Here is a 25,694-nt window from a genome sequence, read left to right as displayed (position 1 = left end):
GTTTCAGACCCTAGTGACTTGTGAGGTGAATCTTGACAGCCTTGACCAGGAATCTGTTGATTACTGCCTTAGTTTCCTCATCTGTAAATGGGGATAAAATGCTGCTTTCCTCAGTGTTGCTTTGAGAAAAGTTCTTTACAAATCTTATGACACTAGATAAATGTGAATTTTTGTGAATAGTTATGTCATTCTAAGCATATTGACATTCAAGACATTTGCCTAATATCCTTTCACTTTTAGTAGATAAGTCTGGACCAGGAAAGTGAAGGGTTTCAGTAAATTGTAGAATGGTGGTATCAAGTGTATTGTGCACCATATATAGTTTGGAACTCCTTTATATTTTCTGTGAGAAGACAAAAAATGAAATTGTGGTACTGGTTATGTTTCATTTATTGGTTGTATGGCATTAATTTGGACAGCATTCTCTGATTAATTAAGTGCAGCTTTTTATCCACATAAATACAAATTTTGCATTTATTTTATATCTAGTGTCTGTCATATGCATATTGAAAACAACAACTTAGATGAACTCTTTTTTTTTTTTAAACTTACTTGCCTCAGAAATTTTGTGTGAACTTGGTCCTGTTTTTTTTTTTTTTTAGCTAAACCTTAATGACATAGAGAAAATATAGATACATCATCCTTCTCTGTTTTTATAAAAAACAGGTTTCTATGATCAGAGATATTCGAGAGAGAGAGATTCGCATTTATACAGATGCAGGCCGAATTTGCAGACCACTTTTAATTGTTGAAAAACAGAAGCTCCTTTTGAAGAAGAGGCACATTGATCAGTTAAAAGAACGTGAATATAACAATTACAGGTAGGAATTTAAGAAGGAACGTGTGTATATTTTGAATGATTACATTTGGAAATTATGCTTTTCTTAAACAATGGACTTTGACAGTTGTATTTCCGCATTAGGGTAGCTAATTGGTGCACTGGATAGAAGGCTGGGCCTAGAATCAGGGGAACCTGAGTTCAAATGTGACCTCAGACCCTTACTAGCTGGGTACCCTAGGCAAGTCACTTAACCCTGTTAGCCTCAGTTTCTTCATCTGTAAAATGACCTGGAGAAGGAAATGGCAAGAAGACCCCAGGTGGGGTCATGAAGAGTCGGAAATGACTGAACAACGCATTTCAGCATTAGTGTCTTTCTGTCATGTTCAGATTTAACAGGATATATCTGAAAGTGAAAAAAGTGAAGATAATAAAACTGGATTTTAGGAACTATAAAGAATTGGGAAAACTTGTTTAATTTTTCAGTTGGCAAGATCTTGTGGCGAGTGGAGTGGTGGAATATATCGATACCCTGGAAGAAGAAACTGTGATGCTTGCCATGACTCCAGATGACTTACAGGAGAAGGGAGTCGCTTACTGTTCTACATATACCCACTGTGAAATTCACCCATCAATGATCCTGGGCGTGTGTGCATCTATTATTCCTTTTCCTGATCACAATCAGGTTAGTAGCACTTTTAATCTCATAGTGTGTAATCCTGAGGAATCATAATAAGCGAGGTGGGAAAGTATAATAAAATGTGTGACTAGTTTATAGGGATCTGTTTTTGAGAAAATCCTTTCTGACTAAGACAGTGTATTTTTAGAAATTGTTATTCAGCAGTACTGTTGGGGAAAGTGGATAACATTATAGAGAAAAAGAAATTTATATTTATTTTCCTTCATATACCACAGAAAACTCCAGATGAATTTACAAGTAAATACAAAAAGCTTATAAAAAACTAAGAGAAACCTAACAGTATGCTCATCCCAAATTACCAGAGTAGTGGAAGAAATTCTTAGCTAAGGTTGATGAGTTTGATTTTATTAAAATTTAAAAACATTCAAATACAGGAAAACAAAGATGAAAAGAAAAGTAACACTGGTGAGAGGATATTCCAGTAAACTTGTTAGGTAAAGGATTGACTTCCAGAATATACAGGAAATGGACCATCAGGATAATATGTAGTCACAGGTGGGAGGTTGGGGTGGGGAGGTCAGACAGTGAAGTTTATGAACTGCTAGTTTACAAAGGAGGAAACAAAAATAGCATATAAAATCTTGGGAAAATAATCTAATTTTTAAAAATTTCATCATTTAATTGTTGTTAGTCATAATGTGACAGTAATATCCATTGATTTAGCTGAAATAAGTAAATATTGACAAAACTTAATGTTTTCAGGGCTTTGAGAAACAAGTACGCTTGTATTTTGCCTACATGGTTGCACAGTTGAAAATAATCTAGCAATATTTAACAAAAGCCATGTGATTGGTCAATCCTGTTGATTTGGTTATCTCTTATTGGTGTTAGCTACCAAGGAAATAGTTAAAAAGAAAAAAAAAAACTGCATGAAATTACTTCGAGTTAAATGTCAAGGATTGGGAAATAGTCCAGCAGGCTGTGTTAAATCAATGGAATGGGACATTACATTTTCATAAAGATTGATGAATGTGTACAATGTACAGACATTTGGAAAGTTCTATACAAAATAATATAAAAGAGAACAAAAGCAGTCAGAAATACTGTGTAAACCCTGACTATGCTTATTTACAATATCTTTGTAGAGTCATGAAGCTTAGTGGTCAGTAGTGATTGCTTTTTATGTCTTTTTTATACTATTATGAATGTATTACTGTCTTCACTGTTGTGTTTAATTCTCAACTATAATTTTTAATCTTTTCAGGGAAATATTCTTTGATGTTGAATGTACCGTTTCATTAACATTTAAGGAAAAAGAAAGCCTTTTTACTTTACTGGACAATTATCAGACAGATCTAGTTCCCTCTATAGTATACATTCTTTTGTATGCTTTAATTTTTCAGTGACATTGCATCTTTTTGCTTTAGTCTCCTAGAAACACCTATCAGTCTGCTATGGGTAAACAGGCAATGGGTGTTTATATCACCAACTTCCATGTTCGTATGGACACGTTGGCTCATGTGCTGTATTATCCTCAAAAGCCTCTTGTGACTACACGGTCCATGGAGTATCTGCGATTTAGAGAGTTGCCAGCAGGTATGTTAGTTTATTACCTCCCAAATGTCAAAAGATGATTGTATATTTCTTTGACATCATTGTCATTTTAGAACTTAAATCTAGATAATAATCTTTTAGCCGGTTAATTATAGTCAGTTTGTGTTGAACTGCAAAATGGACCAGCCTTTTAGTTAGTACAAGGACTGTAGCATTTTGATAGGAAAATCTATTGCTAGAATTGTTAATTTACTAAGTCCTCCACAAGGGGTTACTGTTGTACTGAAGAATCTAGTATTATTCTTTCAACACTGATCTCATGCCCTTGGCTGTGGGTGTAATTCTGCTTATTAAAAAATATTTGGATAGCATGATTTGATGAAGTACTTTTCTTCTCTGGAATTAGAAGTATGTAGAACTCCAGGATAATTGGCTGGACTTTGAAAAATCCCCTTTTTCTTGATAGAGATGACCATTTGGAGAAATGGCTAAAGCAGACCTGGAATTATTCCAGGCAGGGACATTATGCCTTTTTGACCTTTTAATTCTGATTTTTCTCTTTTATGTCCCTCTCATGCTTTCCTTTAATTTTCACAAATTTTCTTTTTTGGTGGACATAATATTGCAGTATGCAGTGAAAATTAATGAACAAATGCTCTGGTTACAAAGTTGCTTTTAACAGGGTTGGCCTTTGTTTAGAACAAACCATAAGAGATTTTTATCTTGGGTCTAGCTTAGGGGTGGTAGTGGCCAAAGTGGGAAGTGTGACAGAGAGGACATCTAAAATAGTGGTGCTTTATCAGATAGTCACAGTAGCTAATAGGCCTAGGTTTGGCTAAGAGAAGGGCTTTAATATAGGAACTCCTAAGGGTCTGTCACCCAGGTGGAACCTTTGTGTGGCTTCTGCCATGGAGTGGGGAGGACTGTATTGAGAGGCAGGAGGATCCCACCCCGTGTAATTTATTAGCAATGGGGAGCCACAGCCCACTTTATTTTAAGGGGAAGGACTCTATCTCTTAGAATACATCCCTATGCCTTCTTTATTTCTACCTTTGTCAGCAGATTTTCTGATAATGAAGGGTATTTTTGGAATTCAGACTGATGAAGAAACACTATTGTAGTGTTTTCAGTGAAACATCTTTTATGATGCCAGTACAGGAGGAATATTTGATTAGAATTTTGATCTACTAATGCAAGATTCAGCAGCTCATCCTGCATCCCAGTGGAAGCATGTGGCTTAATGGTAGCATGTGACCAGGGTTTTGGAGAGAGAGATGTATATGAGGGCATCCTGCCATCTTCCTCTTACCTTTAATCTCTCTTCCTGCCCTGAGATCTCTTGAAAGTCTGAGGCCACAAGGCACGTCTTAGGTCTGCCATTAGTAATGAGAAGCATTGTGTTCTTGGGTGATTGCCAGCACCACTTAGCTCCTGTACTGTTGAGAGATCAGTTGTGGTACCTCATCCCCAGCAAAGGATGAATGAACTTTTGGCTTACTTTTGCACTAACCAAATTTTTTAAACAAATAAAAATGAGATTTCTTACTTAGCTGGAATATGGAAAACCAGTTGTATGGAGTATTGCTGTTGGTTATTTTTTTCCCTAATAACTAATGCTCAGTCCTTGGTAATGTTATAGAGGCCAGGACCCTGAAAAACTTTTGCAGTGCCGTAGGGAAAGCAATCAGCAGACTGTGGAAGAAAATGGGTTTGGACTGGTAGTGATCCCAGTAAGATTGGCCTTGAGCAGCAGCCAGACTGGAGATAACCAGAGTTGAGATTGCTGATGTTATTTTCATGTCAAAACAGAATGTGGATAAAAAGGGTAAAACCTGTCTAGCCAAATCATTGCATTAATGAGAATATCCAGGGTTAGATGTGTACCGCCTGTAAGATAACATTCTGGAAAATAGGAAGAAATGCAGTGGATTCCACATAAAATTGTACTTTTTTTTGGGTGGTTCATACCTTAATCTTCAGTGTGTGGATCTATTTCAGGTATCAACTCGATTGTGGCTATTGCTTCATACACTGGATATAATCAAGAAGATTCCGTTATCATGAACCGTTCTGCTGTTGATAGAGGTTTTTTCAGGTCAGCTTTTGCAAAATTTGCTAATTACTGACAGAAGGGAGTATTAAAGATATCTTTTTGATTTGTTTCTTTTTTCATGGTTTTAGCTAACAACTCACTTCTTGAAATTCATATTTAATTTCTTTAAAGTTCAACCTGAAAGCAGTTTTTTAGCCTTTTTAGTCATTGAAAATGTCCCATTTTGTTCTTTTGCTTTCATTCATGAGGTTTTGTGGATTAGCTCAAATCCATTGGATCACATACAAAGGGTGATTGCTGAATGAGGCATATATATAAAATATCTTGAATTTTTTAATACAGAAGGCCATAGTTTAACGTACTCTTTCAAGTGATGGTAAACTCTAGTTTCATTTGTAGCCAGGTGACTCCTAGTGAGATGAAGGGTCATTGGCTTCTAAGGAAAAAGCTGATTTTGAAGTGGCATCTTGTGTTGATTCTGTGAGAGCCGTTTTAGGTTTGGAATTATTCTCTTTACTATTTCTCTTGTCTTTTGATTTAAATTTTGCACTCTGTTTATGAAGTGATAATTACTCAAAAGTTCATTGTTAAGTGGAGTCTGTCACATATTTCTACTATAACTGCAGAGAAGTTGCCTTAGAGCATGTGTTTGTTATTTTTCAGGTCAGTTTTTTATCGGTCTTACAAAGAACAGGAATCTAAGAAGGGATTTGACCAAGAAGAGGTATTTGAAAAACCAACACGTGAAACATGCCAGGGTAAGAGAGGCTGATGGACAAAATGTGTAGAATTCACTTTAATTTTATGGATCATTGAATTTTTCTTCATGTTATTTAGGCCTCTGTATTTTAGATTATACCACATGACTTGTGGTTCTCAAAATTAGAATACCTGTTGTTCTATAACATGTGAATTGGACCAAAATTATTTGTATTTAGTTCATAACATACTGTTAGTTGGGCCTTGTATTAAGGGGAAGTTTGAGAAACATCAGAAGACAGTGTTTCATTGATCTATTCAAGCTTTAAAGTTGCATTCTCTAATAGACATTGTGCCTCAGTTTTCCCATTTTCAGTCAGTATTTGATATGACTCAAGGACTAAGACTGATTTTTTTATGTGGCTGTGGAATTTGGGCTTATTATTTTTTAGTCATATGCATGCAATTATAACTTCCAGGTAATTTTTTAAAAAGAAGTAATGGGATAAATAATATCCAACATTTAATGACTTTATTTAAAAAAATATATTTGTTCTTGACACTTAAAAATCTGTACTTGTACAATGAATCCAAAGTGGATGTATGGGATGTTCCAGAGAACAGTATAGTTCTGGACAAATTTAGAAATATTTGGGAACTGTATTAAAAGTATTGTTTACTTTGATGTGGCACTGAGCTTGGGTTTGATAGGTGTGACAGTTCTGAAGGGTTATACAGCTCAGGAAACTTACTGAGACTTACCTAAGATCACATAATAAGCTTATATCAAGTTGAGAACAGTTTGGCTTCTTTACTCCTGATCCATTTTACATAATACTATTTCAAAGTGAAGTAGATGGTTAGAATAGAGGTGTTACATGAACACAGAATGGTAGTGATGTTGTTGGGGATTTCTGCCACCTTTTTGACTTGAAAATAAAATAATCTACATATGCTGTATTTTATCTTTCATAGGGCAACATATTTAAATCTTTAAGTTTTTATATTATATGGCACAGTTTCAGAAGGATTTTTTGTCTGTTTCGTAGGTATGAGGCATGCTATCTATGACAAGTTGGATGATGATGGTTTGATAGCTCCTGGTGTCCGTGTATCAGGAGATGACGTTATTATTGGTAAAACAGTAACCCTGCCTGAAAATGAAGATGAACTGGAGAGCACAAATAGACGTTACACTAAGAGAGACTGTAGCACTTTCCTCAGAACTAGTGAGACTGGTATTGTGGATCAAGTGATGGTAACCTTAAACCAGGAAGGATACAAGTTTTGCAAAATAAGAGTGAGTTTATTTTTATCTACGTAAGCAGAATAGAAAGTAAATTGGTAGTTATGGACTTAACTGAGGCTTGTTTTTATTTGACTTCAGGTACGCTCTGTTAGAATCCCACAGATTGGAGACAAATTTGCCAGTCGGCATGGTCAAAAGGGTACCTGTGGCATCCAGTACAGGCAAGAGGTAGCTATGTTTTCTTTTCTTTCTTCCTCTAAGACTTGGGTGAAATTTGACTTTAAAAATTTGCTTTTAAAAGTCAAACAGGAGGTAAAAATTAAGCTTTATATCAACACCTGAGTGATTATGCGAACAGGGATGCTAGGCAAATTTTAAGTCATTATAAATAGAGATGGAGGGGGGGGGGTCTTGATTTTTATTAAGTAGCTAAAATGGGGTTTTCAGGACTTAAGAGTCAGCATATTTCTCCTTTCAGGATATGCCTTTCACCTGTGAGGGTATCACCCCTGATATCATCATAAATCCCCATGCCATCCCTTCTCGTATGACCATTGGTCACTTGATTGAATGTCTTCAAGGGAAGGTAAGGAATATCAGATATGTAAGGTACATAGCTTTGTCACTATCATTCTTGACTCAGGAGAATAAGTCTATAACCTGCCTTCTTTGCTGATTTTCTTTCTTTTTTTAATATTTTTTTTGGGGGGAAGGCAGGGCATTTGGGGTTAAGTGACTTGTCCAAGGTCGCATAGCTAGTGTGTCAAGTGTGTGAGGCTGGATTTGAACTCAGGTCCTACTGACTGCGCCACCTAGCTGCCCCCTTTCCTGATGATGTTCCTATATTTCAGAATTTTTGAAGTGTGGGAAGGTTATGCTTAAGTTTTAAGTGAATTTTGTTTACAAAATCATAATTAAATTTTCTGTATTCTAAAAACCTTGATAAATTTGCATGAGGAATGTTTTAAGGACTTTTTCAGAGTCTCATTCTGCTTTATACATGTCTTTCAAGTTGAAAGCTTCAGCTCTGAATCTGTGATCCATTTGGTTTAAGGTAGTTTTATTGTTGGGGGAAATTTTTTTGTGTCTGAATATATTCTGTAAAGCTAAACCATTCTCACTAGAGGTCATGATTTTCAGCACCCTGAATATTAAGTAGGAAATCTTTCCTTATGATACTTTATGGAAAAGAGCCTTTTAGTTAAATGTGTATCTTAAAAATTACCTCAAAGGATGGGGGAGCAGAATTTAAAGAAATAACTCTGTTTTTCCAAAGGTATCAGCTAACAAAGGTGAAATTGGTGATGCCACACCATTTAATGATGCTGTTAATGTGCAGAAGATTTCTAATCTGTTATCTGATTATGGTTACCATCTCAGAGGAAATGAGGTATGATATCTTCAACACTAATGCTCTCTTTACATGTTGATTTCTCAACCTGTGGAATGTACTTTTTTAAGTCTGTGCTTCAGGATTTCCTCATCTGTTTCAGGTCCTGTACAATGGATTTACTGGTCGAAAAATCACATCTCAAATTTTTATTGGCCCCACTTATTACCAGCGTTTGAAGCATATGGTGGATGATAAGATTCATTCCCGTGCCAGAGGGCCTATTCAGATCCTTAACAGACAACCCATGGAGGGTAGATCTCGGTAGGGAGATATTTGCGTTTATTACTGTTAAAAGTTTTTTGTAAAGGTTTTAATGTAGGGAGAAACATGGGGTCAATACCAGTGTTGCTGTATTCATTGCGTTGGATGACCTATTTGAAAAGGCAAGTGATGTCTTTGAAGCTTCTTTGGCTTAAAACACCGAACAGATAAACCACTGGCTTGGCTATATACAAGTAGTATTTAAAGTACTGAGAGCCGTTATCGCTTGTGAAATTGTGTGGTTAGCTTTTTCCTTACAGTTTTAATAAGTAGTAGTTCTTAAATCTTTGCGAGCCATGTTGCGAGTGGTAGCTTTTTTTCCCCCCAGAAGAGGAATAAGGGTATAAAAACTTTTCAGTCCATCTTATTAATGACTTGTCATTTAGATGGACACCTTTTACCATTAATCCTGGCAGTATCTTAATATAGAATGTTATTTTTCTGTGTCAGTGATGGTGGCCTGCGTTTTGGAGAAATGGAACGAGACTGTCAGATTGCTCATGGTGCAGCCCAGTTTCTAAGGGAAAGATTATTTGAAGCATCAGATCCATATCAAGTTCATGTATGCAATCTCTGTGGAATAATGGCAATAGCTAACACCAGGACACATACATACGAGTGCAGAGGCTGTCGTAATAAAACTCAGGTACATACAGACTTCCTCTGGTGAACCAATTTATTTTGACCCTGTCTTGATTATTAAGGATATATTTAATTGTTTAATGTTGCTAATTACAGTTTTCCTTTTTCTTTTCAGATTTCTTTGGTTCGAATGCCATATGCTTGTAAACTCCTTTTCCAGGAATTGATGTCTATGAGCATTGCACCTCGAATGATGAGTGTTTAGAAATTTAAAAAAACAATTGTTTCAAGTCAGTGTAAGCTGAATCATTTGTGAATACCACCATGCTGTGATTTGGTTCTATAATGCAGCATGTTTTAGCAGAAATGGTATGCATTGAGGAAAAAAAATCAAACCTCTTATATACAGTACTGTAAGTGCAAGGTTTTGTTTAATGACACTTTTTTTTTTGTAAATAGAGAATAAAGTTTTGTAGTTAGACTTGGTGTATCATTTATACTATGTATAGGGTATGTTTGCACACCAATGAATACAGTGTAAAGGGTTAGTGGATTAGATTAAAAGAAACTTGTTATTGGACAACAGTAGCTGTAGTTTTTCCATGACTGTTTTAAACTATGCATACTGATAAAGACTTCAGGATTTCACTGGTCCGCACCTTCATCTGGTTTAAAAAAGAAAATATAAAAATTAGTTATGAATACTAACAATAGCAAGGCAGAAGCAAACATGCACAGCTGGATGACCTTTCATTTTCACTTTACTTAGAGTACTTGGAATGAAATGATCAGATATAAAGAGTGGAAACTTGACTACAAATCACTAAGTAAAGAGATGTTATACCAAATGTATGTAAGATATACCATCATAATGCAAGTTTTACACTCTGCAGGGACTGAAAGCCATTTCTACTCTATAATGAATAATTTCTGATAAGGAAGATAGTCTTGTTCCTAGGATGGTCCACATGGAAGTGTAGAACTCTTGATTCACTAAGTAGATCTTTATTCCCACTTCTTTTCCTGCTATAGTTAAGTGATCCTTTAAGTGGCATAAGCTGGGCAAGGCTGAAACGCAGGATACCATTATTCCTATTCTAGGTTTAAGTAAAGGTCATTTCAGACTTATGTTAGTGAAACTATCTTCAGTGGCTCTCTGTTAGACTAAGGAATATAGCAAATGTTAACTAGCTACCTTAGTTCTAATTTAAAGGATTTGAGATTGCTCTAATTTGCCATCTCACAAATACATGGGTGTAACTACAGAAGAATAAGAAATTTTATTATGTGGCTTGTTATGGAAACCATTTTGTTTCTATGGTCACATCTTATACAGGCTATTTGTGACAAGGAGGGGGTAGGGGGTGGGATTAGCTACTATTCCATGAAAAATAAGTATATTCCCTATTCATCAGAACTTTTAGCAGCAAGAAAATAAAGTGTGTACAACTTTAGGGAAGAGGAAGACCCTCATTATTGCAGGCTCCTCTGAGGATCTTTCTAGAAGAGAATTCGTAGCAACAGGTAGTCTAGAACTAGATTCTGTAGGTGTTTTTCCTCTTATATGCTTTCATTCCTCCTTACTGGTTTTTCCCTCAAAGGACAGAGGACATACCCTAGGGGCAGGGGAATTGTGGAGTATGTTGGAAATCTACTGCTAGTAACTATGTGCTTTATAAATATGGAAAATGCTATGCGAAGAGATACAAGATTGTAGGAAAAATATTTTTAAAAACCAGGTCGTGTTAATTTGAATCAAAAACATCAATAATCTGTTTATTAAAGTGTCTGCTATGTGTCCATATGCTGGGGATACAAATTGTAACTGTCCTGCCATGAAGTACATGTCATATGGGGAGGCAACGTGTGTGCATAAAAATAGAAGCAAAGGGTTTGAAGGAAGAGCAGGAAGAACTTTATCTAGAAGGTGAGGTTTGACTTGACAAAAAGTGCATGGAGGTGATCAGCATGTAAGGGGATTGGAAAGGTTGTACTGGGTCAAGTTGTGAAGGGTTTTAAATACTAAATGAAAGAGTTTGTATTATATTTTCAAGAAATAGGGAGTCACTGCACATTAGGCAAATTACTTAGTGGTTGTGTGGGTGGAGAGAAGAAAATCGAATGCAAGATGATGCTTTGGAGAAGGAAACTGTAAGATCTGGCAACTGATTGGAAAAGTGGGTTGAAGGAGAGGGGAGTTGAAGATGACAGTGAGATTGCAAACCTTGGTGACCAGAAGATAGTTGTTAACCCTTGTCAGTTATAAGGTACTTGAGAATAGAAGTTGAGCAGAAGATGGCATTGAAGTAATTTTTAGGGTATGTAGTTAGCCATACATCAAAATGTACACATTAGAACTACATTCCTTATATCCACATATTGGGTGTTAGGAAAATAGCCTTTTTAAAGATAGCTGTTAATGAATCACTGTGATCTTAGTAACTTGTTACTACATGCCATTTAATCCTCCTTTATTAGCAAAAGCACTTAAGTCAATTGGCTTTAGAGTACCATACCTTTTTTGGTTGGTATTTCATGCAAGGCATCAACCACTGTAATTTTTGCTGAAGCAGTAGCCTGTCCTTGGGAGTTTGATGCATGACACTCATATTCTCCAGCATCTTCCTTACTCAGAGGAGACACCTGTCAAAGAAAAAGACATTTGAGGTTCCCCAGAGTGGGCTTTTGTGATACCTTCTATGAAGCCACTATTTCTTTGTTTCTTCTTCTGAAACTTTTGCAGTTTATTAAAATGAATAGATTCAGTCCGTCACTAAATGGATATAAATGTAAAGGAGGCTGGGCCAACCACAGATGTCAAATGTAAAGATAATAAGTGGACAGCTTGAGTAATAGCCTCAAGAAGACTTCCAGCATACTTGAGTAGATTATAGAGTAATTAGTGTAAAAGAGCATGAGAAGTAGCCAGCATGAGAAGGTATAGACAAGAAGGGACTATAATCTGGATCAGTTTCCATCCTGTTGGAAATTTTATGTGTGTGTGTAAATACTAACATTCTTGTAATGTAGTTTCAGGGAATTAAGTCTAAAGGGCAGAACAAGAACCAAAGGGTAGAAATTACACAGAAGCAACATTTTGGCTCCATATAACAAAGACTTGCTCAATAATTCGGGCCATCTGAAAATGGAAGAGGCTTTTGGGAGGTATTCAAACAGGCTGGACAGTGATCAGTTAGAGTGTTATAGAGGGTGTTGTAAAAATACATGATGTTTAGTGTTGAGTAATCTGATACTCCTCCACAAACATCCTGATGCTTCATTGTGTTGTGAAAGTATGCCTGGGTTTATGAAGTTTCTGCCAGGTTCTGACATGCTGGAGAGGTTCTGAATCCAGTCCTGGTGACGTATTGTGCCTACATGTTGAGGTGTGGCCCAGCTAAGTAGGGAGAGATTTATCACTGGTATGCTGGCTATTAGGTGATGAATTCTTTGGCTATGGTAACCCAGCGAAAAAAGATGGCCCTTCATCTTGATGTAGCCTCCGACTTTTGTAGTGGTAGAAAAGGAAGTACAGAATGCCAAGAATCAGGGTTTTTTTGTTTGTTTTGTCCTACAAACATGAATTTAACTACTGGTACTCCAAACGTGAATGCCTTTTCTGATGCCTAGAGACTGAGGGAATGAACCATGTAAGTATTGTTCGCACAAGAAATGAAACTTGGAGAATAGAAAGTAGTTTAAGCTACAGGGAAAGATAACTCAGGTTCTCCTTGGAGAGTCAAAGAAGCTGGTGAAGTTGGTATCATCGTGCCCCCAAAGACAATAAGAAACTCCCTGTTTCATAGGACACACAGTCATCTTGTGCTGAAGTAGGAAAGCAAAAAGGCTGCTGTGAACACAACTGTCTTATGCGGCAAAAGATGAGGTAGAGAAATTTAATGACAAATTTGGTAAGATCCTCTGAACAAGTTGAATAATACTTGCTATATATATTCATTACAAATGTAGGCACAAGATAGGATGATGAAAAATATAGTTCAGGATTAAGAAATGAAGGACACCGAAAGCTCACTACGGAAGACATAAAGGTCATGAATAGTTTCATGAGAGTGGGAAAGCATTGGACGCAGCAAACGTGAATTGTCATAAAAAATAAAATTATATCTTAAGAGGAAGTGACCACTGTTGTGGGAGATTATGAATTGGCTATGTATATATTTCAGATTACTGACTTCTTAAAGAAATGGTCAAAATCAACACCAAGTTATAGGAAAGGACAAAGAGAAGAAAAAAGCCTTCAAGACCTGTGATTTCACTGCTGTGGGAACTCTACCCACATGGCTGAAATCCTGCCTATAGCTTATAGTCTTTAAGAACTGCCGGAGGCTAAAGAGATTAGGTTACGCTCTTGGTGACATGCCTAGTGTGAGAGGCAGGATTTGAATGCAAGTTTTCCTGATTCTCAAGTCTGTGGGGTACTGGAAGAGAGCTTTAGAAGCCAATGAGTTTAATAATAATAGCCAATGTTTACACAGTGCTTCGAAATTTGCAGAGCACTTTACAAATATTAACTCATCTTTACAACAACCTTGGGAAGTAGATGCTATTGTTATTCCCATTTCACAGGTGAGGAAACTGAGGCAGGCATAGGTCAGGTGACTTGCTCAGGGTCACACAGCTAGTATGTGTCTGAAGATGGATTTCAACTCAGGTCTTCCTGACTCCATGTCCACTGCTCTTATCGACTGTGCCAATTAACTAGGAAATGGGGCTTCATTATCTTGAAGGATGAAGAAACTGAGGCATAGAACAATTAAGGGCCTGGTGTGACCAGGGTCACCCAATGAGGGAGGATTTGGACCCTTGTCTTCACGACTCCCAAGTCCAGTGCCTCATCCACCGCCACTCTGGCTCTCAAGAAACGTTGATGGGACAGGAATGAACTTGGGCCTTCCGCCTGGCAGCTGAAAATTTTGTCACTGAACCACTTGTGAAACTACCCAAAGTATTTTCTGAATCATGCTACCTCTTAAGCAAATAATTTGGCATTCAATTAAAACAGCTTCAGTCTGGCCCACTCAAATAGGTTATTGAAAGTGAAAAATAGTAAACAGATTCACACCCCCTTACGGAGGTATCACCCAGGTAAAGCAACTGCCGTAAGGGGGACGCTGAAAGAACCTAGAAATGCCTCGGTCAGCACACGTTTGATCTCCTTGCCACAGGGGGAAGTACTGCAAATAGAGGAAACACCAGATTACACACTTGTGAAATGACAAGGACAGTGCAAGATGATGAGCACTAAGAGCAAGGAAGAGAGAAAGCTTGACATGAGACCCAATTACGCTTAATCATTTCATTTACATTTACAGCTGAAAGGGCAACAAATGAAGAATGGGACCAATCTGTCAGCACTACTATAACTTTTTTTTTTAAATTAATGACAGTGGAACCATCACTCTTCCAGCTCTTGATGCGCTAAATAGGGAAGTAAAAAGTTGAACTCGGTACCTCTAGAGGAAACCGTTCTAGAGGGGGCAATTTTCAGAGGTACTGAGGGATCAAGTCGATATATATGAAAAAGCAGATGATACTGAATGGGGAAAAAAAAATGGACAGTAACTACTGACTCACATGCCTACTTTCTTGTTTCTAGAAAGCCCTTTATTTTTTTTCAAGGATATGCCCAAAATATGAGAGTGGAACAGGCAGACCTTCCCAAATAATCTTGTACAGAAGACATCTTCAAATGAGGATTCATAGGAGCACATAGAAATAAATGTCACAGGATGAGAAGGCAGGGGAAGGATTTGGGATCTGTACCGCTGGAGGGAGTACTTATATTAGTGAGATCACGAATAGACCGGTTACATTCAGGATCCTTTAACACTTAAAATCTTAAAATGGTGTCCCTTTTTTATTCATTTATTATTTCCAAGCATCAAGCAAAACTTGTATCTTCCTGTACTTCCTTCTGGAACACTCACTTTCTAATCAATCACAGAATGTTAGAGGTTCAAAGAACCTTAGAAATGACCTCATTTTAAGTTTAGATAAGGAAATTTGAGTTAAGGAAAATTAAGGGGTTGCCCACAGTTACCTGAGTGGCAAAGATGGGCACATTTTAGAATCTAGGTGTCCTGAGCTCCAGGTTACTCCATGCTGGGTGATCCACATCAAGGCCATTTTTCAGATAATAGTAGCTAACATTTATATAGCTGTTACTATGGGCCAGGTATATGCAAAGCACTTAAAGATTATCTTATCTGATCCTCACAATAACTGGGGGAGATAGGTGCTACTATTAGCCTCATTTTACAGGGGAGGAAACAGGCACAGAGTGATTAAGTGATTTTCCCAGTCACCCATCTAGTAAATGTCTGAAGCTGGATTTGAACTCGGGTCTTCCCAGCTCTCTATCCACTGTGCCACAGAGCTGTTTCCTTCTGTTTTCTCATCATCTTAAGGAATTACATTTTTGTCTGTATTGAGCACTCACCAGAACCCAGCCTGTTACTTCATGCTTTTCTGGGCCACCTCGAGTTTGGATGGCCAGGTTATCACGGTCTCCAGGCAGGAGTTCTGTTCTTTGGATTCCATAATGACCTCTTTTTACCTGGGAAGAGGAAAAAGTTAGGATCTCAGAGCTCTGCAGTTAATGAGCTATTTGCTTTGCAGTGTCTACATTCCTAGAATTACACAGATCATGCATCAGATTTTCTGGTTGGATTATAGCTCAACCTTCCCAGCACCCTTTTTGGTTACTGTTGAGCAAAAAGTTACTTATAGGTGTCTTCTCATTCCTTTTCTCCCCCTAAATTTGTTTTTTCCTTTAAAGGTAGGAAGTTAGGGAGAATGAGAATCATAATAACATATTCCCATTGGCTGTAGGCTCTCCCTACCCCACGCCAATTACTCGTATCCTCTTATCTTCTACTTGTGTATTCTGTCAGTAAGGGGGATTTGGTTCAGCCCACCAACCTGCCATCCCAAGGATTGAGAACTAAAGCAGCCTGCTCTGTCCTTCATTCTGACTTGGCCTTTACAACCATGTGTGTCCACCTAAAGTCCAAATTCAGGTAACTATAAGCACAGCTTCATCAGTGGAAAATAACATTAAAGTCAAAGGCCCCCAACTTTTCCCATGCCTAGAAACCAAAAACGTGCATTCTGGTATAACTGCAGACAAATCATATCTTGCCATCATTTTTCCTCTATTAACAGAACTGGTTGCTTCCCTCCTATACGTGGTATGAACTATGGTTCAAGAGGGGAAGGACAGGAAAAGAAACATTGTCAGAGACCACTTTCCTAGGTTTTTTTTTCCTTTTTGTTTTAGCATCTATAGATTTAAGTAAGTTAGAAGCCAGAGGCAACTAAAGGACACATGATATACTTCTGTACATCTCAGACTTTTTAAGAGGCAAGTGGAAAAAGGTGAACCTGTCAAATAGTACCTTCCAGGGCAATTTTGCAAGGTGAGCATTATATAGTACCTTTAGGCTGGAATTGACCCATATCCTGAAATAAGAATTAAGCTTAAAAAAAAAAAGAGGGGGTAAGGGAGAGATAGAAATCTATACACCAGGGTGGTCCAACAGTCACTTCTCATCAAAAGCAAACTCATTGGTAACTTTCTGGTGAAGTGATGCTCTACGAGGAAGACCAGGGTAGTTTACAATCTTTTGAGGCTGGCCTTCGGCAAGTAACAAACTCACTAAATGCCATTGCCTCGAATTATCTTGAAAAAGAGGGGGAGAAGTGGCTCGGGGGCACCGTTGTCCTAGATGCTAGAAGCAGCGATGGATTCAGTAGGCTGCCTAGGGATTAATAAATTCCATGGGCTCGCTGGTTTCAGAGTGAGTATTTTTTTAAAGTGTATGGTAGTAATGGTGGTGAAATAGAATCATATGCCTTCAGGGAATCTGAAAGCTCCAAAATCCTAGAATAATTGTTGACGCAAGATGAAAAGTTAACTGGAGTTAATATCAGATCTTTCAGAATTCTAGATGTTTCTTTACTATAAGCATCCCTTCTGACATACCAGGGTCGACTATAAGATTACTTCAATTTGAGTCCTCATCTCAAAGAATATTCTTGGAAACTTTACGGTTTATGGGTTTCACGAAAAGATAGTACAGAGATGTTCACATCAACAGAAATAATGAATTCTTGCAAAGACACTCGGCCAATTCACATCACTACTAAATGCATAATAGAATTGTTTGGTCATTTTCAGTTGTGTCTGAACCTTTGTGACCCCATTTGGGATTTTCTTTGCAAAGATACAGAAGCGATTTGCCATTTCCTTCTCCAGCTCATTTTACAGATGAGGATTAAATGACTTGGCCAGGATCACCCAGCAAGTCAGTGTCTGAGGCCAGACTTGAACTCAGGAAGATGAGTCTTCCCAATTCCAAGCTTGGCACTTAATCCATTATACCACCTAGCTGCCCCTATTTAGAGGATCTTAAAGGCGCTATAGTCCCAACTCCTTCATTTTGTTGTTGTCCAGTTGTGTCTGACTCTTTGTGACCCTGTTTGAGGTTTTCTTGGCAAAGATGCTGGAGTGGTTTTCCATTTCCTTCTCCAGCTTACTTTACAAATGAGGAAACAGGCAAACAGGGTTAAGTGACTTGCCCAAGGTCACACAGTTATAAGTGTCTGAGATGGATTTGAATGCGTGTCTTCCTGACTCTGGGACCAGGGCTCTATCCATTGCACTACCTAGCTGCTGCAACTTCAAATATCTATGAGAATGGGGCTGTGGAGTGGGCTTAGGGCCAGCCGTATATATAGTTGTGCTCTTGGTAAGGAGGCTTGGGAGGCAGCAGGGCATGACTTCTAGGGACTAGGTTCCTGGTTCTGAGAGGGGCTGTTTCAGACAGGGAGAAGGGGCGTAGTGGCCGAGAAGATGACCAGATACACGTGGTGGTGGTGTGGGGTGGGGTGGTGTGGTGTGGGGGGTATGTGTGTGTATTTTCTTCATCTGCTTACACTGTCCAGTGAGTTTTTTTTGGGGGGGAAGGGGTGACAAGGAGGCCATGTGTGTCTTGTGAACAGTTTGCAGAGCTGAAAGAGCCTCGTGCTTGGCTACTTGATTCTTAGGCTCCTAGTGACAGCAGCAGTTACTGCTAGCTCTTGCTTCTTGCTAGTGACTGATGCTGCTTGTGCTCCTACCTGCCTGCCTAAGCTTAGAGAGAATTAGGCAGCCCCCACAGGGTGCAGAAAATGAGAAGGAGAGCAGGGAAGACTGGAGGTGGTCATCAATATTCTGTTAACAATGTTAACAATCTTTGAATAGGATTGATAAAATCATCGATTTAGAACTGGAAGGGACCTAAGAGATTGTCTAATACAGCTCCATCACTTTAAAGATGATGAGGAAGATGCAAAGTCAGGGGTTCAAACCCATCTTTTCTAATTCCAGCTTTGGCACTCTATCCACCGTACCAGCTGCCTACATTTGAGTCTGCACCCACACCATCCCAACAGAATAGCCTCTTTCCCTCCCTGCTATGTGTGAGTTAGGCTCAGGCAGGAGGGGGAGGGGGTGGTAGGTGAGACAGGGAGTGGGAGGTACAAGAATTCTCAACTCTTAGAGGAGTGATTTATTTAATGTGTGACTCAGGGCTCTTTGTTTAACTGCCAGAAATTATAGCAGAAGTGTAGCTGTTATAGGCTTGCTTCTTTCTTCTTTTTAAAAGAATTAATATGCTGATTATTACTGTTGATCTCCAACTCAGCATCCAAGGAGCCGTACCAGTATTCACTTTGAGGCTGAGAATAGGAAAGCTATGGGCTACATTTTTGCCACCCCTAATCCTCTTAATCCCATGTGTTCACCCTTTGTGGTTTCAAAGCCACTTAAAAAATAGAGGAAGAAGCAAGAAACCAAAATTCCAGATCTTGCCTGGTCTGGACAAAGCAAACAGTACGACAGAAAGAGTTTGTCGGTCACTTCACTGAAGATAATCTGGTCCTGGCTGTTGCTGGGGTAAGATGAGATACAAAAGAGGGTGCCTAGTAGTGCTGTATATTTTAATCTTTTGAACATCAAGGCACTACTGTGGTACTCTCTGAAATAAGAGGATAATGGTAGGATATTCTGTGAAGAGTTGCTTTTCTAGTTGTGGCAATGGATTTGTGCTGACCTATGTATATTCGCTTGACCAGTTCCTGTGTTGACCAGTGGTCCGGGTCTTTAAGAAGATTGGCTGGGATTAGTGGTGTAATTTGTGGGCATGGAATAACAATGCTGCTATTTGTTTTCGTTTTCAAAGAAGGTCAATGACATCGCAGGGTGATGTCTTGACTCATGTGTGAACTAGATTTAAGTGAGGCAGAGCTGCACAAAGTCATTGGTCTCACTCCCTCTTCCAGTTGTTGAAGTCCAGTGGCAAGACAAAAGTCAGGATGACTGGCAATGGCCTGGGATGCAGTGGCTGACTTTGACATCTCTGATATCTGACCGAGCTCTAAGCATTCCACAGTGCCTGCTTCGGCCACCTTTGTAGCTGTTGAAATAAATTGTTCTCATCTACCGATTCCATCGGGGGACGTCTTCATAAGCTTGGGGTAGACACCCCCTAACTTACCAATGGGTTTGTGGCCCTTTGGTTACCTTCAGCCTGGTTTACGAGGGTGTGGCTGCTGTTCATGCTACAACTTCTTGGAGCCATCAGTATCAGGTAGACACCAAAGGTGGATGAACAGCCCTGAGAAGGGCTCAGCAAACCCTCACACCAGAGGTGCTAGTCCATCTTAAAAAATATAGCTCAGTGCCATAAGACTCCAGTATCAATGCAATAGCACAAAGGATGGAAAGGGACGGGGAGTATTTTCCAGGTGATGACAATGCCTTATGATTGGGGAAGAACTGATCTCTATACTTATTCATCTTGGAGGAGTAACAAAAAAATGGAACACAAAAGTTTAATTTTAGCTTATGAAATGCAAAAATATAAATTTAGGACACTATCTGGAATTTCATGTCACTGACCTTATTCCAGATGAGAACTGGGGTTGGAATGCCTAGAACTTCACAACTTAAATATACTTGGGCTCCACTGACATTCCAGATGTCCTTAGGGGGTGTCACAATGGAAGGACCTGTGAAAGAGAGAAAAAAAAACCCAAACCATATACACCTGTTAAAAGTAGGCAATATCAGTCAATTTCTATAGAGTAAAATACTTGATTGGCAAGTGATTAAGCTTTTCACTTTGTTAACTGCTTTTGACAAAAAGCAGTTCCTCCCCTTCCCCCACTGGCTTCTTCTGCCTTCAACATGCTTTGGTGGGCTGTTCTGGGAATACAAATTAATTTAAATGATAAGCTGAGACTAATCATTGGTAAATTTGATGCTTCAAAATGTTATGCACATTCAAACCCCCTAAATTGTAATTCTTAAATTATCAGCTAATTTATTTAATTTGTCTTCCTTTCCATCATACGATAAATATTTCAATCAATCAATACAGCCTCCAGAGAACAGAATTCCTTTGAACAAATTAGCTTTAATCCAGAGGGGGTCTGGAAAAGTTCTGGTCCCCTTGGTGCTGGGTCGGTGTCAGGGGAGGAGAAGGTAGCAGAGGCTCTGCCTCATGGGAAGGCCTTTGGAGAGCAGGCTCACCCCAGGGATCAGATAAAGGAGCAGCTGCACTCTGAGGGTTCATATAGTGGGATCCCCAATGACTGAGGGAATCTGCCCCACTATTTGGGAAAACTGTGAATCTCTGACAGTTCACATAGCCAAATCCCAACTGACTAGCTTAATTCAGCCACTTTTTCAGGTTGAAGCTTCTGAGGCATTTTTGGGGAGTTTATCCTGAGATGTACAGGAGCATCCCCTCTCCACACAGGCCGAGGGCTGGAAACTATATAGCCTCCATTCTCTCTTAGAGGAGAGAAAGGGAATATTCTGCAAGGGCGAGTGGGTACAGAGCTCACATCCTGGAAAATACCTCTACCTGTGATAAGAGTTTCCAACAATGAAACATAGAGTTACTAAATGATATATTTGACAGTTTTGTTGTTCAGTCATTTTCAGTTGTGTCTGACACTTTGTGACTCCTTGCAGGGTCTTCTTGGCAAAGATATTGGGGTGGTTTGCCATTTCCTTGTCCAGCTGGTTTTACAGATGAGGAAAGTGAGGCAAACAAGGTTAAGTGACTTGTCCAGGGTCACACAGCTGTCTGAAGACAAACTTGAACTCAGGAAGATGAGTCTTCCTGACTTCCGGCCTGGCACTCTATCCACTGTGGCACCTAGCTGCCCCTCTTGATAACTTAGTCACATCTTTATAGATAACAGGACTACATTATGTTATCCTCCCAGCCAACCCTCTCCCCAATTCAGGTCATCACAATTGGCCTGGAATACCCCAATGACCTCTGAAATGATATTCTAATCTTCAGTCTTTTCCCTTGACCTTGGTGAAGGCCACAGTTGAGGAAAGGGAGCAGAACTGGGAGCTTGGGACGGGTCCCATTAGTTGGAAGGCAACCCAAGGAGCAAACTGCTTGAATAGCAGCATTCCTTCTGAATTATGGATCTCTGCCTCACTGGGGATCTTGGCAAGGAGAGGTCCAATATTCAGAAGGAAGTGGGCCAGTGTGCTGGCCAACTCCATGTACACGAAACATGAACTTGCTTCAGAAACCGGGGGGAAAAGGAAGACAGATGTCTATCCCCCGAGACCTGGAAAGTTATCTGGGATAATCAGCAGTTTGGGAACAAGAAGTTCTCTCTTTGGCAATGTGCTATTTCTAGTATACTGTTAATTTATTGAACTAGAAAGGAAATAGCCATGACATATAAGATTTTCCCATAGGAGCCCTCCTTCTTATACTCCAGGGTTTTCTTATTTTTCTTTCCCTCCGTAGGAAAAAGCAGAAGGGTGGGTGTTTCAAAATCTCCAAATATTTTTCATGCTTCCTCCCCTCTAAACTTAGGTTAGAATAGGAAATTCATCTTGCTGGTGGGGCGGGGAAATCTTACCCTTTCTTTGATAAAACACTGATGCACTCGGTACACTCAGTGGTTTGTTTGTATATGTTTCTGTCTCAGACATTTCCTAGCCGGGGCTGAACTAAACACTCGGCAGCAAAGGGCTGGGCTGTGGGCTCCATTTCAGGCCCCATCACAACAGCGCCACAGACCACAAGGGCATTGTTATCATTTTGCTTTGAATTGATCTCCACTCCCCCTCCCCCTCACCCCACCTCTCCCCATGCCCCATGCTTGTCCTTCCCACATGGGGAGTTGGCAAGAGGACCCCTCAAAGCTCAGGGGATATTCAGGGATTGTTTGGAGAAGAATACATCAGTGTTACATAGTTTAGAGGGGCTTGGGAACAGAAGTCCCTTTCACATCCTAAAGTTAGAGAGTTCAAGACATTATCATGAGAACTGGGAGTTAGCTAGCTGACAACAGTCTTGCAAATAAGCACTTAAAATTTGCCAGCCTATGAAATCACTTTAATGCTCTGTCTGTCTTCAATTAGTACGGCGACAGCTGGAGGTTAGAAGCCAGCATTCTTTATTAGACAGACATCTTAAGGTTCACAGAGAAGAAAGCCACTTTGTAATTTTCATGCTACTTCCAAAAAAGTGATGTAGTTTATCTCATGAAAACTGCAGAAAAGTTACCATCAACCTATATGCGCAGAAGGGGTGTGCCATCTCCATTCTTTATCTGTTCCTCTCCCTTATTTCAACTCCAGGACAAGATTCCTCTCCCAGTTTAAGCTTCTGTTGTTCAGTGGTCATCCCTGGCTCTTTGTGGACTCACTTGGGGTTTTCTTGGCAGAAATACTGGAATGGTTTGCCATTTCCTTCTCCAGCTCATTTTACAGATGGCACAACTGAGGCAAACAAGATTAAGTGACTTGCCCAAGGTCACACAGCTAGATTTGAACTCAGGAAGATGAGTTTTCCTGACTCCAGGCTCAGGGCTCTATCCACTGTGCCACCCTAGCTGCCATGCTGCGAACTCAAGCCTCAGCCATTCTTCCCTCTGACTGGAGAGCTGGAGGGTGGAGTACCAAACCCTTTCCAATGCTTTCCTTTATAGAGGACAGAAACTGTACTCTCGGCACATTTGCTCTGCGTCTGCTGTTCTATCTGGTTTAACTCCGTGGAACAAGATGCTCCCTGGTAGCCCCCCCAGCCCCACCTCGCTCCTGCCTTCTTTTTTGCATTGTCTCCCCACCATGAGATTGTAAACTCCTTGAGGGCAGAGGCTGTCTTTCTCCTTCTGTTCCTGACACATAATAAATGTTTATTGGAAAGGATTGGAACCAGGGAGTTCTCTCTCATCAGTGAAATTATATGTTCAGGTCATTTCCCTATCCTTATCCCATGAAATGTAATTAATCCAATTGAACTGTATTCTAATCTATCTTCCTCCAGTCTTCTCATGCCTCATATCAGAGACACAGGATCACAGCCTCGACATCAGGGATGGTATGACAGTGATGACCTGTAGTGAGGGGCTGGTGAGTAGGTACAAGGTGCTCAGATGATGTAATCCCCATGTGGAAGAGACTGGGGTACCACCTCCTGGAGAGGCATGACGCTACATAAAGGAGGTGCCTTCCTCCCCAAGCTGGAACATCCAGAGATGTCTGTAACTGGTCCCAGTCTGCTAAAGACATGATGAAGAGGAACATCTTTGATTGACTTTGGAGCTAGAACTGGGGGGCCATTTAAAAGCTGAAGGGAAAGCCCTTTGTCTGACCCTTCCTGCCTAGCTTCAGTCCTCTGAGAGATGAGAAAGGGGAGATTGTGAAACCTTGAATGAATATGAGATTCTGTTCTTTGCCTCTGTGTTTATTCTTTGCTGCTTTACCTAAAAAGACTGATGATGTCTATGGCTTTCTGGCCTCAGAAGGTCAAGTGGTGTCCACGGTACCATGGCTTAGCTGCCAGCTCCAGGGGCAGCTGGGGGTGTGGATTGTTACAGTGGCTATACTGAAGTTGGATGTGAATTTGCATAATGCTATGCTGAAACTAGGTTGGAAAGGCTATGGGATGACAGGCACACCAGCACACGGTGAACTGGTGAATTAGTTCAACTCTTCTGGAACACAACTTGGAATTATGCAAGAAAAGTGGTATTACTGGACCAAAAGTCTAAGTCACTTCTCTGTGACTTCTCTAGAGTTTCAAATTGTTTTCCAGACTAGATAGATGAATTCATAGCTTCACCAGCAATGTCCGTTAGCGTGCCTGTCTTCCCACATTTATAACATTTTCATCTTTATGGTTAATGAACTTTGCAGATCAGATGGATGTGAGCTTTTAAAACTTCAGAATTCTCTTAATTTGCATTTCATTATTAGTGACTTGGAACATTTCTTCGTATGACTCATTTTATAGATGAGAAAATGGGCCCAAGGAAGCTGTGTGGTATTCTAAGGTCAGGAGGACAGCGTTAAGTAGTAGAGTCAGAGGGCCGGGCTCTAAGTCCAGGGCTCATTCTGTTTCGTTGTTTTTATGAGAGTGTTTGACAAGTTTCACATGATTGTTGGAATTCAACAATTCAGAACTCGAGAAATATTACCTGCAGGCAGGTCTTGATGCTAGTGACACAAAGGTAAAAAAGGAAACAGTCCCCACCTTCAAAGAGTTTAATTCTACTGGGGATGCAAAACATATACATCAAAAAACATAGTTAAGAAAATAAATCATTTGTTTATTATTAATAGGAATCCCTCCTTAAAGGAATAAAAAGGGAATAACTCCTGCACTACATTTGATGAATTCAGTCCCAGTTTACAACATGTTATCACCAAGTTAGGAAGGTTGCTCTACAAATGTCATGAGAAGAGGAAGACCTTGGAACAGAAATAATTTTTAATGTACCCTGGAACTCATTAGAATTCATATTATATAAAATTACAGTAGAGAAGATGCCATTAAAATGAGCACTTTTATGTTTTTGATAAAGCACAGGGATGTTCTAAGAGACAGATACTAACTTTTTACAAAGCTCAAAGTATAACTCAACCCTGACCCATCTATGTTTTTTTAGCACATCACTGTGAGAAAAAACTAATTTACCAATTTTTCTTTCACAGTGGGTGAAACTGAGGTAGGTCAGGGTCTGCTTTAATGTCATCCTATGGTTAGGGTTAGGAATAACACCAGGGAAGTCCCCATCAGATCTAATCGTAAGCCTTTCCTAGGTTTTACTTTAAACCTCAACTCTCTATTACTTGTAAGTGGGTTATTTCCTTTACGAATCTATTCAAGGCACTCCAGGTCCTCTGCTCTTAATACTCAACTGGGTCTAGGCTTGTCTTCAAAAAGCATAGTCAGGTGGGACCTGTTTTGCTTGACCCTGGAGAGCAGAACTTGGACCAACAAATAGAAGTTATGGGGAAAGAGGTTTCATTGAAACACAAAGAGAAAACTTCCTAGCAACCAGAGCTGTCCACGATGTCCAGAGCTGCTACACTGGCAGGTATAAAATTCCTGTCACTCTAGGTCTCCAAACAGAGAGAGGGTAGATGGCCAC

The 25,694-nt window shown here is 39.5% G+C and overlaps 2 protein-coding genes across 2 annotated transcripts in view; one reads left to right on the top strand and one right to left on the bottom strand.

Moving 5' to 3' along the window:
• The window catches only part of POLR2B (RNA polymerase II subunit B), a 29,985-nt gene extending 20,295 nt beyond the window's left edge, over nt 1-9,690 (top strand). The window contains exons 14-25 of the mRNA XM_036764589.1: nt 667-821; nt 1,265-1,463; nt 2,846-3,014; nt 4,971-5,067; nt 5,689-5,783; nt 6,774-7,024; nt 7,112-7,201; nt 7,452-7,559; nt 8,250-8,363; nt 8,467-8,627; nt 9,078-9,273; nt 9,385-9,690. Of these exons, the coding sequence (XP_036620484.1) occupies nt 667-821; nt 1,265-1,463; nt 2,846-3,014; nt 4,971-5,067; nt 5,689-5,783; nt 6,774-7,024; nt 7,112-7,201; nt 7,452-7,559; nt 8,250-8,363; nt 8,467-8,627; nt 9,078-9,273; nt 9,385-9,474 (1,725 nt within the window). The 3' untranslated portion in view covers nt 9,475-9,690. The remainder of the gene's footprint in view (nt 1-666; nt 822-1,264; nt 1,464-2,845; nt 3,015-4,970; nt 5,068-5,688; nt 5,784-6,773; nt 7,025-7,111; nt 7,202-7,451; nt 7,560-8,249; nt 8,364-8,466; nt 8,628-9,077; nt 9,274-9,384) is intronic.
• Nucleotides 9,614-25,694, bottom strand: part of IGFBP7 (insulin like growth factor binding protein 7) — an 82,445-nt gene continuing 66,364 nt past the window's right edge. Inside the window, exons 2-5 of the mRNA XM_036764590.1 lie at nt 20,173-20,282; nt 15,670-15,786; nt 11,726-11,852; nt 9,614-9,874 (exon numbers count right to left, since the gene is read on the bottom strand). Coding sequence (XP_036620485.1) covers nt 9,855-9,874; nt 11,726-11,852; nt 15,670-15,786; nt 20,173-20,282 — 374 coding nt within the window. The 3' untranslated portion in view covers nt 9,614-9,854. The remainder of the gene's footprint in view (nt 9,875-11,725; nt 11,853-15,669; nt 15,787-20,172; nt 20,283-25,694) is intronic.

This window comes from Trichosurus vulpecula, chromosome 6 (assembly GCF_011100635.1).
Source record: "Trichosurus vulpecula isolate mTriVul1 chromosome 6, mTriVul1.pri, whole genome shotgun sequence".
NCBI classification, from domain to species: Eukaryota; Metazoa; Chordata; class Mammalia; order Diprotodontia; family Phalangeridae; genus Trichosurus; species Trichosurus vulpecula.
The sequence above is the reverse complement of the archived record's forward strand: the minus strand, read 5'-3'. Positions and strand labels throughout refer to the sequence as shown.